This window comes from Paramormyrops kingsleyae, chromosome 10, assembly GCF_048594095.1.
Source record: "Paramormyrops kingsleyae isolate MSU_618 chromosome 10, PKINGS_0.4, whole genome shotgun sequence".
In the NCBI taxonomy this organism is placed as follows: domain Eukaryota; kingdom Metazoa; phylum Chordata; class Actinopteri; order Osteoglossiformes; family Mormyridae; genus Paramormyrops; species Paramormyrops kingsleyae.
Genome location: NC_132806.1, coordinates 23,106,245 through 23,129,661, shown reverse-complemented (window position 1 = coordinate 23,129,661; position 23,417 = coordinate 23,106,245). Strand labels below are relative to the sequence as shown.

Sequence of the window (23,417 nt, the reverse complement as noted above, 5' to 3'; positions counted from 1 at the left end):
ATAACACATGAATGCACAAAATGGGTACATTTCATTGGTATAACAGCTTGCAGAAACACTCCATTTTCTCACCTTTATATTGATGATAACTAAACCTCACAAATACTGTTGAAACTCTAGATACAATCTTACAGGTGATTGAAAATATTTTGGCCACAGGCTAATGGTACCAAATCCACCATGAAAGAAATTTATCCACCAACTGTAATGGACCTCTAAGATAGCTCTTTCTTCCTCCATGTTTAAGGACTTCAATTAATCAAAAACACACAGCAGAATGTCACACACTGCTTCAGTAATCCTGCCCTGCTTCTCATTGCCACACAAAGTGGGGCCAGATAACACTCTATCAAAGGCAGCCAATGCTGCAAGGTCGTTAATGCTTCTTTGAAATCCATATTTGGCATTTTTATTCAACATGAAATGGACAAAACATTTAGGAACAGGAAATAAGTGTGATGTAGTTAGGTTTGTAGCTCAGAAAGCAAAATAAAGATATTCAGCTTCAAGTCTGGGATTCTGCACACAATGAAATGTGAATATTGATTAAGATAAATTTTATAATCCCAAAATACTACTGGGCCAAACCACGGCACTAAGATGGCAATGATACATGTAATTATGGCATTTGCAGTGCTAATGCATAACTCAATGATAAGATCTGCATCTAGTGCAGATGGAGCTTTATTAACTTTTAAGTTTCTTTTAGGGAAGGAAAGATTTATTGATTCAGTGCACCAGTATAAATAGTCACAATGCGACTGTCCCAATTTAAAAAGTGTGCACCGGATATGATTTGGGACAAACTCAGGATGCATCAGTAAAATCCGATGTATTAACATACTGTACAATTATTAGTAGATGCCCTTTGCCTTTATTATTTAGAAATGTAACCAATAATTTCTGACTAATCATTTATTAATATATTAAGATTCCCCCTCTCTGTTTCTGTACCTGTACTGAATTGCATAGCATCATATTCTTTTGCATCGCACTGTATCGCATTGATTCACATTGTGTTAAATCAAATCATGTTCAATCGCACTGCATTGCAATAGCAGTGAATCATATTGTATTGCAACAGTAGTTGCTTCATATGTATCTTTAATATAGTGGATCATTGGCGATGCACAAAGTCAGAGTGATGGAGATGCACATCCGTAATCTCTATATTTATCTAAGCATTCTGACATATTCAGATTCTATAGGCAAGGAAGATACTTCAGACACATGTGCTTAAAAATCAAGGAAAATATAGCAGATATTATCATATTTACACATAAAAAGAAGCAGCAAAAATGTTATTTCACTGTGAATTTTGATCACTTACTTTGCCATATAACCTGTTCAAAAGCTGCCCTTTTACTCATGAACCAGTTTACATATCAAAACAGCTTTGATTTTCTTCTCTCCCTTTTTCTCCAGGCAAACTTTGATATTCACCATATTTCTCATTCAAATTGCATAATACCTGAAGCATAATTCATACAAAAGTGCCGTTATAGAAAAATACGCTAAAAGATTCAGAACGTACAGCATTCAGAGTCACTAATACTCCAGTTCTTTGATGTATAAAATGAGTATTTGCGCGTAGATATCCAACACAATACAGCTACAAAGATCTGCACAAGGAAAAATGATTCCACTATCAAGCAAGTCATGAAAAAATGCAGGGTTGTCATGTTTAGTTTAATGGATATAAGGGAACAGCTGCTTGAGATGTTAAACACAATGGCCTAATAGCCGCATTAGCAGATGCTCATCAACTACATCCTTCCCCTAAGGTCAATTTAAACACAGGTTTGTGAGATGGGAGAAGGCATGGAGAAATGTCCAGAGAAGAGGAGATGACAGGTGACACGCCCCTTTGTTCGGCATCGGTCTGTTTTACATCACCAAGACTGAAACAAATCTAAGAATTTATTTTGGGAATCTTAAGCAGTTAACAGTTTGCTTATTGAAATCTCTCACGTTTCACATGCAGACGTATGTTTGACTGATGCACTGCAAATGGTACGAAGAAACTCATTCGACAATGAGTCATTTCTTTCATGCATCTTCCAGATTCTTGGAATAAGCTACGAATACTGACCATTAGCACATGAAATGCTATTCAGACTATCTAGGGTTTATATCTTCATTTTTATATATCATTCTATTTAATATATAGTTACAATAAATATACAATAAATATTTAAGCCAAAAGGCTTCATATAAATCTGCCTGGTAGCTAGATATTAAAAAAATGTGCCTTAAAAATATACAGTACTGAGTCACTGACAGGACTTTTTTGTTTTTGTAATGTGGGATATGAAAGGTTCTTCAGCTACTATAAATTCAGCAGCTCGGTGATGGAAACAAAGGCAATGTGTCCTACAGTCACGAGGTCGGGCAATAAATATGATTAACTGCTGCTCGCAACAGTAGACCTCTCACATGTCACAAACAAATCCATCGCCCACCGATGCCGGGTAAATTCTTACTTACCGGCAAGTGACCAATCAGGGACGAAACGCTGTCAGAAACATATATAATGTTGCCATCTGTGGTAAGAGCTATGAGAAAACCATCTAAAGCCTATGGAGGAGAAAAGTGCATGTAATGTTATATTAATACACATTTACTGCACAAAGAGTAAAGAGCATTTCATAGATGAAGATTGGGCTTTTACTTCTAACATCAGTTGCGTGAATTCTTCATTGCAAAGAAAGAGTGGCTTCCAGTCCTGCCGGATGTCACATGATTCGGTCTGAGCGGTGATCTCTAAAAAGAGAGGGAAGATGAAAAACAGGCTCAGAACACCACTAATGTAGCAAGTCCGACGGACAAAGCCAGCTCAAACTCTTTCCCAACTCCAATAAAAGACTGTGCCCATTACTCTCCCTACACCACTCCCCAGGAACCAGCATATACAAAACACCCTTAACAACAGCTTAACATCCTTACACAGTCAGCACTGCACGCATAATGTGAAAAATAATAACAGAAAATCCTAGTGACCTCTCTTCCGATTAGTCAGCTTTTGCATGTTAGAATTCAGTTTCTGCCAATTCAGACACTGCGGGCTATAATAAAATACCAGTAAACCTTTTTGGCTTTCCTTCACCAATCTCGTGATGGTCCACCTTTAGCCCATGTCTACCATTACTAATGGCCGTCAGCCCTGGCCAGACTTTCTTCAGCACAAGTATTCCGGTACTGTGACAGTGAAACCCAAACAACTCAATAACTTCTACCAGGCCAAACAGTACTGCACCGGCAGATGAATTTTATATTCTCCTTTACCTTTCTGTTTTTGCAGGAAGTCAATGGTTCGCTGTAGTACTGTGGATTTGTCCATTTTTCGGGGATAATCTTGTCCCTGAAGCATGGTGCACAGCTCCTTAATGAGAACATTGAACTGATCCCTCCTCTTCTTCTCAGACTTGTTGCGAGACGCCCTTTTGATAACAAAAAGATACTAGCTTACTAAAACAAGAACAGTGAATCAAATACAGAGGCCTGCCAATTGCAATGTCAGATGATAATTAAACCCCATAAACATCATTCACTTTCTCTAAATGCTTGCGAGAAGGACTCGTTTGACTTGGCCGTACATTCATTAAAATAATTATCCTCTCAAATTATTGTAATACATGTAATTTTGTATAAGCGATCTGGATCACCAGATGAATCATTCTCATCCTTATCCACTATTGGCCTTCATTTCTAAGCTCACAGAACACTTAGGGATCAGACCTGAAGAAATATTTCATGTGTTATTAAATATTATACTACTAATATACGTACCTTTTCGCTCTGTCTTTCTCGTCTTCTTCCAGCAAATCATCCATGCAACTGCTGGTACTGCAAGAAGCAATTGCATTACATTAAAACATTATGTGACGACACATCTCAGCTGCCAAAACATTACATCTTACATAGTTGATTTCAACAACTGTAGGTAAACCGGTGAAGATATTACCAATAATTTAAATCTTTTAAATACTTAATAACAAAAGCACATCCAAAACCTAAAATGATAAATAATGTTTAATTTCAACTAATTATATAAAAATAATAGAATATTAAAAAGTTTATATAAAACATACAGCAGGTGACCCTGCTGATTACATGTCTGTCACAGTGAGTGATGATCGGTCGCGAGAAACTCACTCCCATTCTCGACGTCTCGATGGACAGCAGCTCTCGAACTCTGCCAGCTTGTCCATCCTCACTCCCTGTCCCATCCGGGGCCCCCCCGAAGTCCAGCTTGTCTCATTCAGACTGCCTGTGCTGGGACTGCCCACAGAATGGCCCGATTCTTTAGCCTCCGTCTACCACGTCAGTCGCAGTCAGCCGCACAACTGAGGACTATGACCTGTGGAGGAAGGCACAGAGGCTGGGGATAACCAGAAAGTCCTGGTGTAAAGTGCCAGAGCAGGAAACAGAACCTTTGCTGTTTTTGTGCTGAATCAGAGAACGGGTTACGCTGCACTTCCTGTGAGAATCTGCATACATGTGCTAAGGTAAATTTTCTACTGTGTATTTCTGAAAAAGAAAGGAAAATAAAAGAAGGATCTAGCACTGCCAAAACCTATTAACCACAACACAGACGGTGATTAGCACGAGCTATTAGCTCGTCTGATAATTATGCTTTCAAAGAGATAGTTGAAAAAGCACCTTTTGAAAAAGAGCTACTCTTTTTCGCAAATATTTAGGTCATCCTAAAAATCATCACTTATCAAATATACACAACTCCCTCCATAAACATAATACCGTTCTGTCCCAACATTCACCGTCTACTCAAACATAATTGCCTTTTTCTTCCATTTTTGTGACTGCACCTTGTAACAGTGATCCCAACACCACAAGTAGCGCACACTTCACTGTAAAGGCAGTAACTGCGATGAGGTGACAGGAAGTGTAATGGTTAATGCACCAGAACCATCACCGAGAGGTTGCCAGGTCATCTCATCCTTATGTGTACTAAACTCAAACTGGCTTATCAAATCCAGATGCATGAAAAAATAAAAAAAAACATAGAAACTAACTAGGAAGATGGAGCAAAGACATAAAAGTAAGATAGAGTGTCACCCCACGCATCCCAGAATACATACGGAACACTTCTGTACACTTCATGCATTTTTAGATCCCTCTTGCCAAGCCACATGGTGTTCTGTAATATTTACTATCCATAACAGCAATGTACACTCTAGCTTTTAATAGAATTTTGAAAGATATCTAGTTACAATCTCAATCTAGAAAATAGAATGAACAGATCTTTTAGTTAACCTACTGTTGCGTTAACAGTAATTCATGTCAGCCGGAATAATCTTGTTGGTTCCTAGACAGAGCGTATAATGAGATGTTACATTATGAAGGAGTGTTACGTGAGAAAGCACCTGACCCAGAATGATCCCGAAGGCAGAAAAACTAGTTAATTGACCTTGTTTTACATTTAGTCACAACGAACAAGATCAGCAAAAAAATAAAATCTTGATTTTGTTTGGCAGGTTCAAAAAGCAGGAAAGCCTGTGTCTGCTCTCCATCTTTGAGTGTCCGTAGCACGGTTAAACTAGTGCACAACTCTGAACGTCCGCAGAGTTGCGAAAACAGCCGAATGATTCTTGCCTTCTGGTAATTTGCATGTTGTGCACTTTACACGGCAGGAAGGGAAGGTTTAAAATAGACGATGCATCTTCCCACAGTTGTGCATGTGTGGGTAGCCACTTGGTTTAGGATTCATTTCACATAGTATTTTTGGCCTTATTAATATACATAAAGAATGCCTTATATACCAAGTAATAATCTCCCGCACAGAAAAGTTTCCATAATACATATAATACCATATCCTCGAATTAACTAACATTTGAACAGCGTGCAAAACTGGGATAAATTTAGATCTTATCAAATAAACCAAAATTTAACGGAGACCATGACAAATGTATTGGTTTAACACTGCAGATTTTTCAAGCCAGGTGAAGTAATATTCAGAGGTCAGATATAAAAAAAGAAAGGAAGAAAAAAAACTAGCCTACAGAGTGGTCCAACAGAGCCAGGATTCAGAAATGCTGATTCGAACCTCTCCTCACCCACTTAGGCACTATGGATTAGTACTTGCAGATCTTCCTTGTTTAATGTAAATCCTGTCACAGGAATACCGAAATAGGAATACTGATTTAAACAGCTCAGCACAATGATTTACTGGTAAGATTACATAGAGTAGGTGGAGGTGAGTGTGATCGCAAAAACTCTGCAAAGCTCAAATTTTACTCCTCACTGGCTTCGGTTAATACTCAGAATAGAAACACTGCAGCTGGTACCTGAAGGTGACTTTTTTTTTTGGAAAACACTACAGTTTTTTTATCTATATACTGTGCATCTCCGGATACTGAGAGTATGAGCTGTAGATTTCTTATAACAGATTAATAGTTATGAACATTGAGTCCATCAGGTCTACCAATCAAAGCACAGAACCTGAAGTATGTGTCACATTACTTCAGAATGTAGGTAGGAACTTGTAGAGCACAAAGAGGGAAGCAGCATTCTGTTTAGCTTCTAATGAGTGAAACAGCTTCACCTTTTCATTTCTCACTAAACTAATTGAACATTTACATTCCACGTTTAAGCTCTGCAATGAATCTTGGCATTCCCGTGTCACACTCTGCACCAGAAACACGAAACACACTGACTGAAAAATGCCTAGACACAAATAAGGAATTTCCTGGTCACGAAGACTTACCCCTAAAAATATGACCATGTCTGAATACTTCACGGACATTAGCGAAAAGGGCAAGCTGGTTGCAAAGAACTATGGGATTTCAAGGTTCCGTTCATGACGGTCTCCCTGGTGATTAAAAAAACGCTGCAACATAGGAAACAACAGAGGAAAAAAAAAAACTGCGTGAGATCCTGTTTATTTGCTGTGAGCTCTGAACAAATAGTTCATTGTTCAATATCTACCTTTTAGAAAACAAATTCTTTACTGTGGTCATAGGATCAGGTGGCAATTCAAGAAAGGCCAACATGGTATGAATTAGCAGAGTTTTATATCTGCTCCAATACTGCATTGTTGTATAAAGGCCTTTATCATATTTTTTCTCTCTACATTGAAAACAAATGCAGACATTGAGAAAATTAGAGCTCGTTGAGCATTCATTCGATTACCATACCAGCTTTGTAGATAGCACTTGGCCGTGTATTGTAACGTACATTCCTTTGGACCGTGGTGCTCTGGTACTGCTTTACCCGCCTGGTATGGCACCACTTTGGTCCACAGGGGGACCATCAAGCCTTCAAGTAAACGTGTTGCACATGTTCTGACTTGTGTCAGTGTTCCCATTGCCCGGAGAAACTGGTGAGTGTTGAAATGTCTTTTTTTTTTTTTGGCCCTTCTAGCTTATCTGCATTTCTTCTCCTGTTTTTCTCATTCTTTTCTAACGCTTCTCCGTTTTCCCCTTTAAAACCATCAACGGCATTCAGACGCACTGCAAAATTTAGCAGAAAATGATTAGAAACGCAATGAGGTTAATGGTACAGCTGCAAACATATAGGGTGAAAATGAGCACCTGAAAGCACTTGAAACATATTTGGTTAAAATATTCAAAACCCACACAGGCCATGAATCTCAAAAGTTAATATGGCTTCCATAATGAGTGGAGCAAAATAAAGGAACAAGCCGTATGAATCTGCCATTAATACAAATTTGGGATCTGAGCACTAATTAAGGAAATTCTTGGTGTGGTTCACAAATCACAGGAAGTACCAATTTGGCAAAAGCAGGACAAGAGTAAACTCATATTTTTCCTTTATAATGAATCAGATTGACTTGCAAAAAACAAACAAGCAAATAAATGGAGTCTATTATACAAGACTACCATCTTTGTTTTTCCACTTTGTTGAATGGTAACAAGCTCGTTGATCTGTGCAACAAAAACAAACCATTTATCATTTGCATTGTTAAAGTGCACCCCTCCATCTTCCAGCCAGTCATCTTGGACAGGGTCTACAGTGCCTGTAGCCTCACCAAGGTAACAGAGTACAAGAAAAGGGTTAAACGCCCTAGACGGGATGCCATGACACAGGGCGCATACATGACATACTCATACGCTACAAAAATCAGCAGCTGCATGTATTCAAACTGGAAGAGGAAAACGAAAGACCCAGGACAGGTTTAGGATGTGCAAACTTCAGGCCCACACTAAGGGAAGCTGGATTGAGCCTCCAAGCCGCCACATCCCAGCAAATGAACAACTTCCAAATATATTGACAGCTTGTGCTACAACGTCCACAAAGAATATACGTTTGCTGATCTCATGCTGATCCCCCCCCCCCCCACACACACACACACACAAACACACATACACCTTCTATACAAACAAAACATTATGGAACTCACACTAACACACCTTGTTTTTGATACATATAAGTCTACATTAAGAGAGAACTTAACTGACAATTTATTATTTTCAAAGAGCAAAAAATTTGGCTGAATTAAATTTAAATAAATTTGACTGAGGGACAACAAAGTAAAACTGCCCCACACCCCAAAAGATACATTAAACACTTACTGTAAAGACCAGGCAGTCAATGGTTGGAACTTCATCAACCACTATGCTGTTGGCCATTCTACACTACAAATATAATTAATAATTGCACTAGTATCTAGTAATCCTGTCTTGAAATTAAAATAAATATCCATTTAAACCCTTAACCCTTAAGGACCCACAGTGACACTGGTGTCACCGCCCCTTTACAACTTACAACCCCCGTAATTTTCATGAAAGTAGAAATAGGTCTGGGTTCTTAAGGGTTAATATCTTTATGGAAGTAAGGTGGGCGTATTTAACCCTTAAGAACCCAGACCTATTTCTACTTTCATGAAAATTACGGGGGTTGTAAGTTGTAAAGGGGCGGTGACACCAGTGTCACTGTGGGTCCTTAAGGGTTAAAGTTGCATATTTGTTTTCAGGATGGGATTTCTGCTGTTTTCTGACCTCATACTTACCTCAAGTTGCTTTCTGGGACATGCATACACTAGACTTGCTTGTAGAGAAGTTTATTACAGCCTCATAAAATCAACAATAATGATAATAATCATAGTGATATTAAAGCAAATAGAGCTCTGGTATCGGAATAGTATCGGTATCGGCAGATATCCAAATTCAGGTATCGGAATCGGATCGGAAGTGAAAAAATGTGGATCGGTGCATCCCTATCATAGGGATCTTTGAACCTATCTCAGGACACACAGGGAACAAAGGTATATTTTAAATGCCACCTGTTCATTTACTGGGACAAGGTGTGTCTCATTCTGGCCAGGGGGAATAGTGTAATATTTTATGTTCGCTTTCCTACCCAGGAACTATTTGCAGCTGCCTCTCCTGTTCCTTGTTTGTCTTTATGTGTACGGGTCTCCCATCTTGCAGATGCAAAGTCACCACAAAGTAACGGTTTCCATAACAGGAAGATAAAGAGTAAGCATTCTGTTTTCTGTTCCTATTATTGTTTCCTTATTGCTCTCATTTACTGTTTTGTTCCTCATCCCTCTGAACAACAATAAATAAAAGCGAACAGCCAATGAGAAACTTCCTGTATGACCTGATGTTTTCCTGCCACTAAAGAGAACTGACACATGCCAGATTTTTCAGAAGGTGGGGAGCCAACTACCTCATATCCAGCAGGCCAGGTACTGCGATACAGTTCCAAAACCCACCTTCTTTCTTCATCACTCCATCTTTCTTCAACAATGTAGTGCTCTCAAGTAGAAAACCCCATGACCTGTTGGAGTTCGAATGCAGTTTGCATGTTCTTCTCATCTTCGGAATATCTTTTATGATAATTTTTGGTTTTTGCCCACAACCCAAAGGACTTGTCCGGTTTACTATTTAAACATAGAGCAGGGGTGGCGAACCAGATCCATGGAGAGCCAGTGAGGGTGCGGGTTGTTGGGATGGTCTCTCCATCAGCCAATAATGAAGCAGTGGTTTTCAGCTCCAATGCTGGCGACCCACTGTTATTGGCTGATTGAGAGGTCATCCCAAAAACCCGCACCCTTACTGGCTCTCCATGGATTAGGTTTGCCACCTCTGACATAGAGTATAGTATTTTAGCTGATTCTATTATCATTACATTAGCATCTTTTATATTTAGATATCTTCTACAACCTGACCTGCCCTGATAACTCTAGAGTTACAAATTCATGTCCTGTGCTAATGTGCTTTTGGCCGCCAGGATATACCCTTCCCTGCACCCCATTCTTCCCAAAATATACTGAAGAAAACCATGTACTCAATTTGAATAAACTATTATTGAATCCAGCTAAAGAAGAGAGGTTACTGTGAGTTGGACTTTTTGTTTCCTAGGACTACATGTTCTGCAGATTTTACCCATGCACAGCTGACAGGTTTGGAAATTTCCCAGTTCAACTCATTCTAACATATCAATTACGAGTTATAAAAAAAAAATGGACATGTTGAACCTCAAAAATCTTTTTGTTCTTTTTTTCTTTTTAGTTTTCTTACTCGAATGACATCACTACACTGAACATGTTTCCAGTTGGATGACTTCACACTTGCTATGTGTAAACAATGTCAGAAGGAAACCTTTAGAAAAGCAAAATTTTTTCATTTCAATGTCGAGATCACTGTACAGTTCCAGTTGAGTAGATGGCATATTGAAATTCTTGAGTTGCAGGCAATCAGTGAAAGGGACTAATTATTATGCAAAAATGCAAGGAACCAGTTGAAGATGAAGGATTCTGTGAGCTACATTAGAAAAGGGAGTGTGATCTTCTCTGCATTCAGCGGACTACCCATCAAGAAGATAAACAGAAATCCAAAAACCTACAACCAACACAGCTATCATCCACTGAAACCTGCACATGGGATGTATATTAATCAAAATCTCATTACTCACAGATGTTACAAACTGTAATCCTTACAAGCGCTCGACTGGCAACAGAATGACATGCTTTTTCACCAATCGTCAAGTCAAAGAAATTTCTTCATATTATGAAGTGAAAGTGATTAATTGTCATTGCCGATACACCACAGCAACAAAACGTGTTCTCTGCATTTAACCCATATGTGACATAGCATGGGGCAGCTATTTTAGCTCCTGGGGAGCAGGGCATGGGGGCGGTACCTTGCTCAGTCTACCTGAGTGGTACTTTGCTGGTTAGGGATTCAAACCAGCAACCTTTCAATGACAAACACACTTCCCTAACCATTAGGCCACAAAAGAAGACTGAAACTTACCTATGAAAGCTTGCATTGCAATAGTATTTAATTGACAAGTCTACAGACTGCTAGCTATAAAGTCGTCCCTTAAGGAATGATGGACCATCAGAACCTGGTGACCTTCCATGAAGACTGAACCTCAGGTGAGCTCAGGTGGGCTTTATTCTTTGCTCATTTTAATTCCAAGATGAATGCCCTCTCCCTGCAGTTTGAAACCATTTCGTAGCCCTATCTTTCCACAGACCTCCGGAGACTTGCCTGTGTTTACAGTACCTCCCATTTCACGAGAGATCATATGTGGTCTCCAAGAAGACCTCCATACTAACCTCCTCTCAATAAGATTTATTTCCACTTTCCGTCCCCAACTCCGACAACTAGGACACACATCCAACTGGCACAAACAATTTCATGTGTCACTTTCAGGAACTGGTACCTTCATGCTAAATAATCATGGAAGACACAAAAAGTTTGCAGGCTAAGCATCACATATAGTTTCACATGAAACTACACTGCCACACCAAAACAATGGAGGATAAGACGTTTTATTTGATATTGCGGGGATCGATCACAATCAAAACGGGACACAGCCTTATTTATGTTTTACTTATGTGAATCGTGACATGCTCATGATCCTTATTAATTCTGGCCAGCAGATCAATTTTTCATTTTCCACAGAATAACAAATGATGTAACGTTATCCCACTAATAAGCGCTGGCAAGCAATATGTCGGTTAGTGATCAGATTTTCTGATGCAATAATATTGAGATGCAAGAAAAAATGTATTAATTAATACATTAAATGTAACTAGGGTACAAAAATGATTACATCTGCTAAATTTTTGACCCGCTACATCTCTTTTTCTGTACTTCCACCTAGCTTCCAAGTTAACGGCAGTGTTTGTGGTCAACCAGTCAGCAAGCTATCACTGCAAGCACCTCTCCAGTAGTTCGTGTTTGAACGAAAAGTACCTAGTCTGGAGTAGGTACTAAAAAGGGTTCTGGAACTGCCTCCAAGGAACTACAATCGGGCCGAGTTCCTGCGGTGTGAACGTGACATAAGTCTCCAGTTCCGGAAAAAGGTTCTGGTTCCAGAAAAAAAAGTTCCGGCAGTATGAAAGCACCCTCTGTCCTTTCCTGCATGTGCCTAATCCAGGGCTCCAAATTTATTTCCAGCAAGTTCACCCCTACCCATCTCTCAGGAACAACAGTCACATATAGCAGTTCTTCCCTGATAAAAAAAATAATACAATTTAACACTAGTTTATATGTTTTTAGGTTTCTTTGGGATATAAGAAGAATTTTTTTCAGTCTGAGAAGCATAATTTATGTCTTGTGATTGGAGAGCATTCTGTTATCCTGGGAGTTAACGGTCAATCTTGGGGCTATCATCCCTAAACTCATGGCCAGACTTATCAGCTGATTCAGGAGACTGGATGCTATCTAAGACAGTATTCTTCCTCGAAACAGACTGGGGCCGGTATTTCTCTTGGGCTCTCAATTCACCAGTACATACTTCAGTACAATTATCCCTTTTTTCAGTGTGTCCTAGGCTACCAGCCCCCACCATTCCCATGGGAGTCAACAACGTCCCAGCCATTGATGAGTGATTTATACGGTGTAGCCAAGTGTGGGAGAAGGCCCGTGTTCAGCTACAGAAGGCTGTACAGACAAAGAAACAATTTGCTGTTCACCACTAACACCCTACCCCCCCCCCCCCCCCCCCCCTGTTGGACCGTAAACTACAAAACATGTTCACTCAGGACATCAGGTTGACTCTTCCCTCAGCCACAGGTATATCAAATCTTTTAAAATCATTAGCCCTGGCACCTAAAATTTACAGTTATCCACCTGATACTGGATTTCTCCTACTCCTCATCTTCCAGTTCAGACTGGTGTAGTATAACCCTATGAACCAGCCTTCCATCCAAGCCAAACCATCCCCTTCCTCTAGATGTCAGTGGTGAACCTGCTGCATACTCTGTCAGTGCTTTGGTAGGCTCTAGCAAGCCAGGAAAATTATTGTCTTTAAGAGCAGTTTTGGGTACCAGCCCACTACATCCCGGACAATTCCGTGATTGAAGACCAACACCTCTCCAATTCAGACTGCCCTGCTCCTCACTCCTGTAGTCACCTGCTGTGTAGGTGGTCTAGGGTTTCTGGGCCACCCATTGGGAGGGGCAAGTGCTGGCTCCATCTCTGGATTACCTGCACACCTATGACTAATAGACTTGTTTTACTAGCAGTATACATTATGACCTAGTTTTTACATTGATCTCTTCATGAGGTCTTGTGTGTTTCACAATACTGAGCTGTTATTTTTATGACTTATACTAGATCTGTCATTCTCCTAGCTCTTTGTCTTGCCTTTAGAATTTGGTTATTTTTCTCCTGTTTTGCACTTATTGCCACAGTGACATTGTGACAGTTGATTGGACTACAGATTTTGGGATTACAGTTTGGGATTCGGTTCTCCTGGTTGGCTCTACGATCTACAGCCTGTGTTTAGGATTGCAGTTGTTTCAGAAACAAACACTGTGCTTCCACAACTGCATCCTCCCTCATTTAGTTTGAATAGAGATATTTATTTACATTTGGTAACTGCTAAAAAATAGAAGAGACACAACAAATATTTTAGCAATGGCAGAGATGGATACAGCCGTTCCGAGTTAAGTTCTGTACATAAACCATGTGCTTTTCTAAACGTTCACCCTTCTTTGTATCATCGCATCTACCAATGACAAGCGCAATCCTCTATACGAAATCCAGCTACAAAGACTAATTTGAGAATATGACTGACAGAAATAAGACTATAATCTTCCAGATTCTTGAAACCATTTAAGCGGGATCATAAGGACTCTGGGGTTCTGTGTTGTGAGTCCAAAGCACAGCTGGGTTTGTGCTGTGGCACTCCTGAGCAAAATATTCCAGCTGTTCGAAATGGCTGCAGAGATTAACTCAAACTGAATCAGATGTCAATTATATAGGCAAAAAAACAAAAATCACACATACAAAATTACCACAAAAGTAGTACTATTTTTAAGATTATCAATCAAAAGATTAACTGGCCAAAAGTCATCTCTGGATCTGCAGTTAATGTGTTCTATTTGAGCTGTATAATTGATAGTAAACATGCATATTTAACATTGTTTAAGAGTAACTGCAGGTCATTCCATCTTATGCATTAACAGTGTTTATCAAAATATACTCGCTCCACAACTATTTTTCTAAGCTACAGTTTCCTAGTTTCAAAGTGCCTGCTATCAAAGCAAAGCAATATTTACTTAATTTACTTTGCTAGCATGGATTCTCATGTTAACCTAATATTTGACCACTGAACTGACTAATTAAAATGGTTTCTCTGTGGGATATATTTATGAATGTAAATTAGTATACATTATCACCTGTTGTTATGTAGATATTATACATCTTGACTTAATTATCTAACATTGTAAATATTTAGTTACCAGAAAACATACTAGTTATTTCTGAAACATGAATCATCTGTGAATTTGCACATTTACTTGCACATTCATTGCACATTAGCAGCTGAAGGATACAGAAACAGTAAAATACATCACAAACTGAAAATACCTTTCTTAAAAAAATTAAATGCATACAACAGCTCACTTACAAAATACACTTTAAATTCTATGCAAAGCCTCAGTAAAAGCCTATGCATCCTCTCCAAATAACAAATTACAAACAAAAGATTATGCTTTATAATTCTTAGGCCAATAATTTAAGTTAAGTTTTCATATAACTTAAAAAATACATACACATAAATAAACACACACACATGCACACGCACAATGCCAAAATCTCATATGAACTATCATATATAGTATTACAATTGTCATTAATAGTGCAGTAGTATTCCAAGATATTTTGATGCCTTCCTTTTGTGTTACAAGCCTGTTTCCAAAAAAGTTGGGATACTGTAAAAATATAAATAAAAACAGAATGCAATGATTTGTAAATCATATAAACCCATATTTGATTGAAAATAGAACAAAGACAGTATATCAGATCTTGAAACTGAGAAATTTCATTGTTTTATCACATATACTTGATCAATTTGAATTAGATTTTTTTTCCCATTTCAAAAAAGTTGGGACAAGGCAACAAATGACTGGAAAAGTTGTGTGATGTTAAAACAAAACACCTGGTTCAATATCTCACAACTAATTAGGTTAATTGGCAACAGGTCAGTAAGATGATTGGGTATAAAAAGAGCCCCCCAGAGAGGCAGAGTCTCTGTGCAGTGAAGATGGGGAGAGGTTCACCACTCTGTGAAACACTGTGTGGGCAAATAGTGCAACAATTTAAGAATAATGTTCCCTAACATAATGTTGCAAAGAATTAGGGAATTTCATCATGTACAGTGCTTTATATCAGACTCAGAAAAGACCCAGAGAATCCAGAGAAATCTCTGTACGCAAGGAACAAGGCCGAAAACCAATACTGGATAGCTGTGATCTTGTGGTCCACAGGCATCACTGCATTAAAAACAGACATGATTCTATAGTGTAAATCACTGCATGGGCTCAGGAACACTTCCGAAAAACCACTGTCTGTGAACACAGTTCATCGCAGCATCGATAAATACAGGACAAAACTCAACCATGCAAAGAAGAAACCAGATCTAAACATGATCCAGAAATGCCGCCAACTTCTCTGAGCCCAAAGCTTATTTAGGTTGGACTGAAGCAGAAATGGAAATGGTCCTATGATCTGACCAATGAAAATTCCAAATTCTTTCTGGAAATCATGGATGCTGCGTCCTCCAGGCTAAAGAAGAGAGGGACCATCCAGCCTGTTATCAGCAGACAGGTCGAAAGCCAGCATCCGCGATGGTGTGGGGGTGCATTAGTGCCCATGGCTTGGGTAGCTTGCACATCTGGGAAGGCACCATTAATGCTGAACGATATACACAGCATTTGGAGCAACACATGCTGCCATCCAAATAACGTCTTTTTCAGAGAAGGCCTCGTATATTTGAGCAAGACGATGCCAAGCTGCATTCTGTGTATATTACAACAGCACAGCTGTGTGGCAGGAGGGTTCAGGTGCTAGACTGGCATACCTGCAGAGCAGACCTGTCACACACTGAAAATATTTCATGCATCATGAAAATAAAAAAACAAAGGAGACCCATAACTGTTCAGCAGTTCAAATCCCATATCAGGTGTACAAAGTGTTGTTAAAAGGAGAGGTGATGCAACACAGGGGTAAACATGCATCTGTCCAAACTTTTTTGAAACGTGTTGCTGGCATCCAGTTCAAATTCAGCATATATTTGTCATAAAGCAATGACATTTCTCAGCTTCAGCATTGCATATGTTGTCTTTGTCCTATTTTCAATGACATCTGGGTTCATATGATTCGTAAATCATTGCAATCTGTTTTTATTGGCATTTTACACAGCGTCCCGAGTTTTTGGGAGATGGGGTTGTACATGCCATTTGTCAGCAAAGATGCTTTAGGGTCACACAGGTAGGCGTGGGCCACTATGACGTCACAATCACATGATGTGCTGTTACGACAGAACAGTTTAAAACCACCACCAATGTCTATAATATGGCAAATGAACCAAAAGACTGCCCCCCAAAAATCAAAGTTTTCGTATATTATACAATGACATACACACTTAGTATAAATGATAATAAACTGTAACTTGGGTTTAGGGATCTTGGCAGAAAGGAAAATTCCTTTTTAAACAAAATGTTTAGCAGTAAACAGAATTTAAGTCACATGTGGAACTAATTCTGCCAGTCTTCTGTTTTCAGAAGGAACAAATTAAACCTCTGCAATGCATATATTTATCTGGGTATTTTTATGAACATGTTTTCTTAAGCCATTCCCGGCATATTACACAAATTGATCTGAATAACAATAATGTGACAAACTTTTGTCTTACAGCTAGACACTTCCCATAGGCCTAATGGCCGAGCCACTGCATGTGCTTTACAATGGCTTGAATTACGCTCCCTGTCTTGTGTGATATACAGTATGTACTGCGGCGAAGGTATATGAAGGTAACAGGATACGATGAACTCCAACTGTTGGAAAACTCACACTTCACTACTGTAATTACTTACCGAAACAATTTAGTGTAGCATAACTGTAGACACACCTGTTATAATTAAACACGTACTGTTGTTATAAATGTAAATGTTAATTTTTCCTCTTGTACAAGTGAAATTCTTTGTTTTAAATCATTTTTATTCTTAAAACTTGCGCGTAAAATTTAACTAAACTGTTACGAATTTGCAAAGTTGGCTGTATTCGCAACACACCGTAAAACAGAATATTATTTTCTTCTATATCAAAACCATAGGATTAGTATGAATTAACTGCACATCATGGGTTTTAACTTGTACTTTACTCTTCTCCTTAGCCACCTAAAATCATCATTAAACGTTATTTACGTTTAATGACGTGTTCACAATGAATCATATAAATCAACATCAACCATGCACGATAAAACTGATTTTAAAAATCGTACATTTTTTCCCGTTAAATCAAAAATACTATTAACATTCCAGTCCCGCATCACTTTAGCCTATTATATATTATTATTATTATTATTACTACTATTATTATAGCTGCTGTACATTATATATACACAAGTAGGTTTCGATTACTACAATATGACCTGCTGTACTTTGCAAAGAGACGGAAGACATTGCAAAAACAAATGAACAATACTTCACAGAATCATGATACACGGGAATTATAGGAAATATTTAAATAACGTGGCGGGTGAAACCGCAGTAAGGATTTGACTACATTTATAATAACCGCGTTGTTGGGTTCCTGGACACCTTTAAAATATACAGCAACAGCAGAAAATCATTCAATACTTATTCTGGCCAATAAATAAATAAAATAAAAGCGTGTTAAATAACTGTAAGAAACTGCACGTTACCAACCACTTTGAAGCCGCACCGGTCTCTATTACTGTACTCCATGTAGTTACCTAGTTTACTATGGTAACTAAGAATATACCATCTGAGGGCTTTATAAATACTGATCTTTACTATGACATGCGCCTCCTGCTTTTGCCGAGAACAGCTCTTTCTTTATAAATACCTCGGTGACCAAACGTCGGCTTTTCCCAAGTCTGACGTCTTAATGAAGAAAAAGCAACCGATTTATGAGAACCAGGTAGTTTCTAAGATCTTGAGCAAATACTGTACAGCAAAAATGAAAGCCATGAGGCACACAGCCTACCTTGAATAAGTATGCTGACATGTACATCCATACTTCAGATCGTCGCTCCTTCTCCAGCCCTCGGTATAGCTAAATGTTACCCGCATTAACCAAGTGTTAACCTGACTTCCCACCGCAGACAACGACATTCGGGTCAAGGATCAGCACTCGGCTGAGAAGGAAACGAAACGCTACGGACAATGATGAAGTACTTTGCCCCAGTGCTGCATGAAGTACGCGTACGTCCGAGCTGCTTAGTGCCGCGGAGGAGCCTTCAAACTACGCGACCATCCTCCGCAAAGCAGCTCCTGGTAAACAGGAGTGACTGAGCCGCCGCGAACTGGGCGAAGTAGGTCAGCCGGCATCTCGGCGTTTATGCATCATTAGCAGGCGAAGACAAATTTCACAACTGTACACCCTAAGCAAAAAAGAAAAAAGAAAAGATACGATCAGGCAGGGAAGCACATCCAGCCGACGATTTTAATCGAGGCTTTAAATCGAAGATCTTCTCCAAGATTAATTCTAAGACAAGTGGCGCTTTTTAATTCGTCATCAGTTTCGCGGAAATTACCGACGCAAAATAAACAGGAAATGCATAGAAAGAAAAGCGCTGAAGAATTATACTTGTGAATTTATTTATAGCACTTAATTGTTTATCCGTTGACTTGTACAGTAGGTACATTTCTGTATGGACATAGTTTCAGTAGTTTTGGATAATTCATTGTCTAACCCATAACAGCTAGGCTACTTACTTGCAAATTGTTTACTCATGCAAATTATAAATGGTATGAATCTGAGTACGGTATTTTGAAAAGGAGTTACTATGTCGGCAGAAGTTCATCTCTGCAGTCATCAGCAGGTGTTCTTTAAGGGGGTGTTTTGTGTGCTCTTTCTCCCCCCATTAATATGGGGATGTACAGCATGACTTAGCCAAAGCTGTCCTGGAGTCAGTGGCCTACTTGAGATATTCCACACGGCTTCCTGGATCGGACCATCTGCCATATGAGTCAGTCCTGTCCTGTATGGGCTTTGCTATCGTAGGTTGAATCCACAATTATCCATTAGGGGATCATTTGGCAGCAGGTAGTGTAACCTCCTTGGTATGTCTCACCCGTCTCTCTAGGGTCTCAGGTAGGAGGGCAGGATAACAGACTGTCTATTAGGCCAGTACAGAGTTATCATGCAAGCCAGTGGTAATCATCCACAAGCTAATTATATCAGACTTAGAAACCTTTTACTCTGTATATCATATCCATCAATGTAACTTCCCACTTCTCCTGCAGAGGGTCATGGGGGGGCTGTAGGTTTATCCCCAGGTGGCACAGGGCACAAGGCAAGGGTACAACCTTAATGGGATGCCAGTCCGTCACAGGGCAAAGACATGCGCACAGTCAACACTGCGGGGGTAATTTAGAGACTCCCCCTTACCGCACTTATTTGGGATATGCAGGGGAAACCCACAGGGAACGGCGAGAACAGGATCCAGACCCCCAACCCTGGAGGTGTGAAGCAAAAGTGCTATCCAGTGAAGCAATGATCCCCCCCCCCCCATCACCACACACACACACCCATCCATTTGTCTATCCAGCTTTAAAAAATTAAATTTTACATATTTCATGCTCTTGTCATAAAGTAGTTCACCATGGTTTCTGCATAACTGCATATATTAGCAATTTTTGACATCATAATAGGTTTAAAATTAAAAAGTCTTTATATGCAGGTATAAGTATTATTCTACTACAATGGCAGAATTAAATAATTCCTCAATGACTAAAACAGCATAAAAGCACAGTGAACTGTACCAAAATGAAAATAAAGAAAAGAAATTTTTAAACATAACTATAGTGACTTAATAAAATAAAAACTTTCTTGACTAGAAAAGCCATGACAAAATGTTGCAGCTCAGTTTCAGGGTTTTATTGTACAACTTAATTGGATGGAATAGAGAAACCTGATATATTTATGTATAGTAAGTACTGTACATTTTCACAAGAATAACAGACACTGAAATACTTACAATACTTATTGATGTTTGGGTATGTAGAAAGCAAGGTGCTTCAGCAACCCTTAGTTTTATTTCATTTTCTGACTCAACCGGACACACAGAGCCAACAAAGAGCATTGTGTTTTTCCAGGTAAAGATATGTGACATTTGCCTGCTAACTGGTTTTGTTTGAGAGCTACTTTGCATATTGAGTTTCCTTAGAACAAAGGAGCTGCATATACTGTATATTATAAATATATTATTGCACATATGTAGTGTTTCATACACACACACAAACACACACACATTTTAGTGAGAGATGCAGGTTCAGTGCATACTAAGCACACACAACATAATAAAAGTTCACTTTCAATATTTTGTTATTACACAGGAGGAACAAACATGATATGAAGCACAAAGATTTTGGCAAACATAAACCATCATGGCTGTTTTTCTGTCCTATCAGTGTTGACGTTCCTGTGCTAACACCACCCCACCCTGTTTCCTCCACACCTCTGCAATCGATCTTTGAAGCTTTGGATTCTAATTTATAATAAAGAGAACTTTCAAGATCGGTGACTCCCAGTAAGAATTTAAAGAAACACTAATTCTTTTCTTCATAATGAATAATCGAGTCATGTTTTATAATACAAGGCAAAATTCAGATCAGGGATTTTCCTTACATATTGCGTGTAGTCTTGAAGATGAAAAAATCTTTAATGTTTAAATCAGTACTCCTCTAAATTTCCCTTTATAGTAAATGAAATGGGGAATTGATTCACAGGGCTATTGTGCTGGTCCAGCTCTTTCATATTTTATTGAATATAATTATAAATTCTTCTTTCAGCATTCTTCAAACCACTGACATGAAAGCGATCGGGGTCACTGAAGTTTTTTGGTGGTGTTTTACTGCAACATCCATTTTCTTAGTAACATTTGTTAATATCAAAAGAAAAGCAGGCCATCGGCAAACATAATGCAACAGTGAATGTAAGAGCACTTGGACCCAATAAGAAGATACAAAAGAAATCAACTAATATCTGACAATAGGATAAAGTGGGTGGTATTGATTGTAGCTGTACTGTTATATGCGATCATGTTTGAGTAGGATTCACTGTCCAGTGCATCTTACCAACCATCTATAAAATCTAAATTATATACTTATAAACCCACCATGACCCACCCGTTCCCACTATGCATGCCAGGAAAATACAGTTGTGGCAAACAAAACATTCTAGCACCATTTTGTCATCCCCTTATGAAGAGGAGATTCGGTCACAAAAATAATGTGCAACTTTCTTACACAAACAAGTTGCCATAGTGATCAGAGGTGGACATTTCAGGTCCAGAATGTAAAAATCCACAACAAGATTTTGTTTCAACCAACCAGTTCAGTGCTCTGTAACTGTGACTGTTTATACTCAAGTGGTTGGATTTTTCCTTTCTGGACCTGAAATGTCCACCTCTGATAGCAAAGAACAAATATTAACCCACACTCAATGAATCCTTAAATCCTGAAATCTGCTGTTCCTCAAAAAGCTTTGAGAACCATACAAGGCCAGAAACTCTGAACATCTATAACTCAAAGCAGACACAAAAAAATCCTTGCTCTTTTATAGATAAAACATGTTTGTTTGGTTTGTTCAAAATTCAAAAGTCAAAGCTGAGTCAAAATTGTGCAAAAAGCTATATTTATAAATTTCTTACATACTGCAAGCAAATGACCATGCAAAAACAAATCTGAAACACCTTCACTGTCTGAAAGAAAACACCAGAGAAGTCAAACATGGCTGGACCTGGCTGGACCTATGCGGGGCAGTCACAATGAAAGCTTATACCTTTGTTTACCAGAGAACAATTTCTCATCATGTTTGTATTTGGCAGTTAATTCATAACTGATTACAGGCCTTTTTACAGCCATCTTAGGCACACAGTTAAAACAATATATCTTTAAATTTCCGGCCTGCTAGTTTGTTTTCATGACAGAACATTGACTTCAGGAAAATGGATGTGGAAAAATGAATTTGGTTCACAACTGACTGCATAGAACAGGCATTATCAAGCCATTTATATGTGCATTATATTCAGCCTTACCTATGTATTTGTTTTATTTATATATATATATTTTTTTTTTTTCTTTACATAAATCAAATGAAGAATGCCTAAACAGTGTGTGCAGAAGGATTTCCTTAACCATTATTCTGCAGATACCAGCTTTTTGAATTTACGGACTCCTCACTAGATATGTAATTGCATTTTCACACGGTGGTAGACTTGTCCTAAAACCTCAAAGTAATCATGTTTCTGAGGGCTATACACCACAAATCCATCACTAACCTCCAGCATTTTACATCCTCCTTTTATGACAGGTGGGTTACGCTACCTGAAACAATGGTTCGCTGTCTTTCAGGAAGAGATGTCACTCTGTCACTTTTAACAGCGATCTAAAATCCATAACTTCTCGAAAACTTGAGCAGTCCCTAATAATTTAGCCGTACCCATTTATGACTGCGTATCTCAGGTTTACAGTTACCCATTAATAGCTGTTTATAGCTTGTAATCAAGGGCAGTTGACGCTGCCATATAACAGTGCTTTGCTTTCGATAATGTGTGAACGAATAAAATGGCTGTGCGTATCACTTTGAATGGGAAACATATGACTCTGCATTTCTAAAGAGATCATAAAATGCCAATAATGATCTTATGAAAATGGTGCATAGAGATCGGCAATGCTTGCTGAGCGGGGCTTGTATAAAAGGGGCCCCAGTCAGACAATCTAAATTATTCATAGCATTTAATGAAAATTCTGCACCTTTACACATCTCTATTATTGCCATTATTCCTTAATGGAACGCAATGCCTATCAGGCGAAATGCACTGGTTCGCTTTGTATGTCGGACCTTGGCAGACAGCAGGGACTCCCCACAATGGGGGCCATTGCCTTCCACTGTGCCCAGATGTGTTTGATCATTTAGGTAACACTTTATTTTAGGGGGCAT

General features: G+C 38.8%; 1 protein-coding gene across 8 annotated transcripts in view; it reads right to left on the bottom strand.

Annotated features, from left to right (window-relative positions):
* Positions 1–23,417, bottom strand: part of LOC111859839 (neuronal PAS domain-containing protein 2-like) — a 56,092-nt gene that overhangs the window by 16,384 nt on the left and 16,291 nt on the right. For 3 of the 8 annotated variants that reach the window (XM_023842866.2, XM_023842872.2, XM_072717542.1), the window contains exons 2-6: positions 4,156–4,360; positions 3,790–3,846; positions 3,286–3,440; positions 2,672–2,763; positions 2,488–2,577 (exon numbers count right to left, since the gene is read on the bottom strand). In XM_023842866.2, coding sequence (XP_023698634.1) covers positions 2,488–2,577; positions 2,672–2,763; positions 3,286–3,440; positions 3,790–3,846; positions 4,156–4,229 — 468 coding nt within the window. In that variant the 5' untranslated portion in view covers positions 4,230–4,360. Of the gene's footprint in view, positions 1–2,487; positions 2,578–2,671; positions 2,764–3,285; positions 3,441–3,789; positions 3,847–4,155; positions 4,361–6,724; positions 8,710–18,154; positions 18,434–18,455; positions 18,979–22,801; positions 22,822–23,417 lie in introns of those variants that run through there. The other 5 variants (XM_072717544.1, XM_023842867.2, XM_072717543.1 and 2 more) reach the window with 5 other exon arrangements.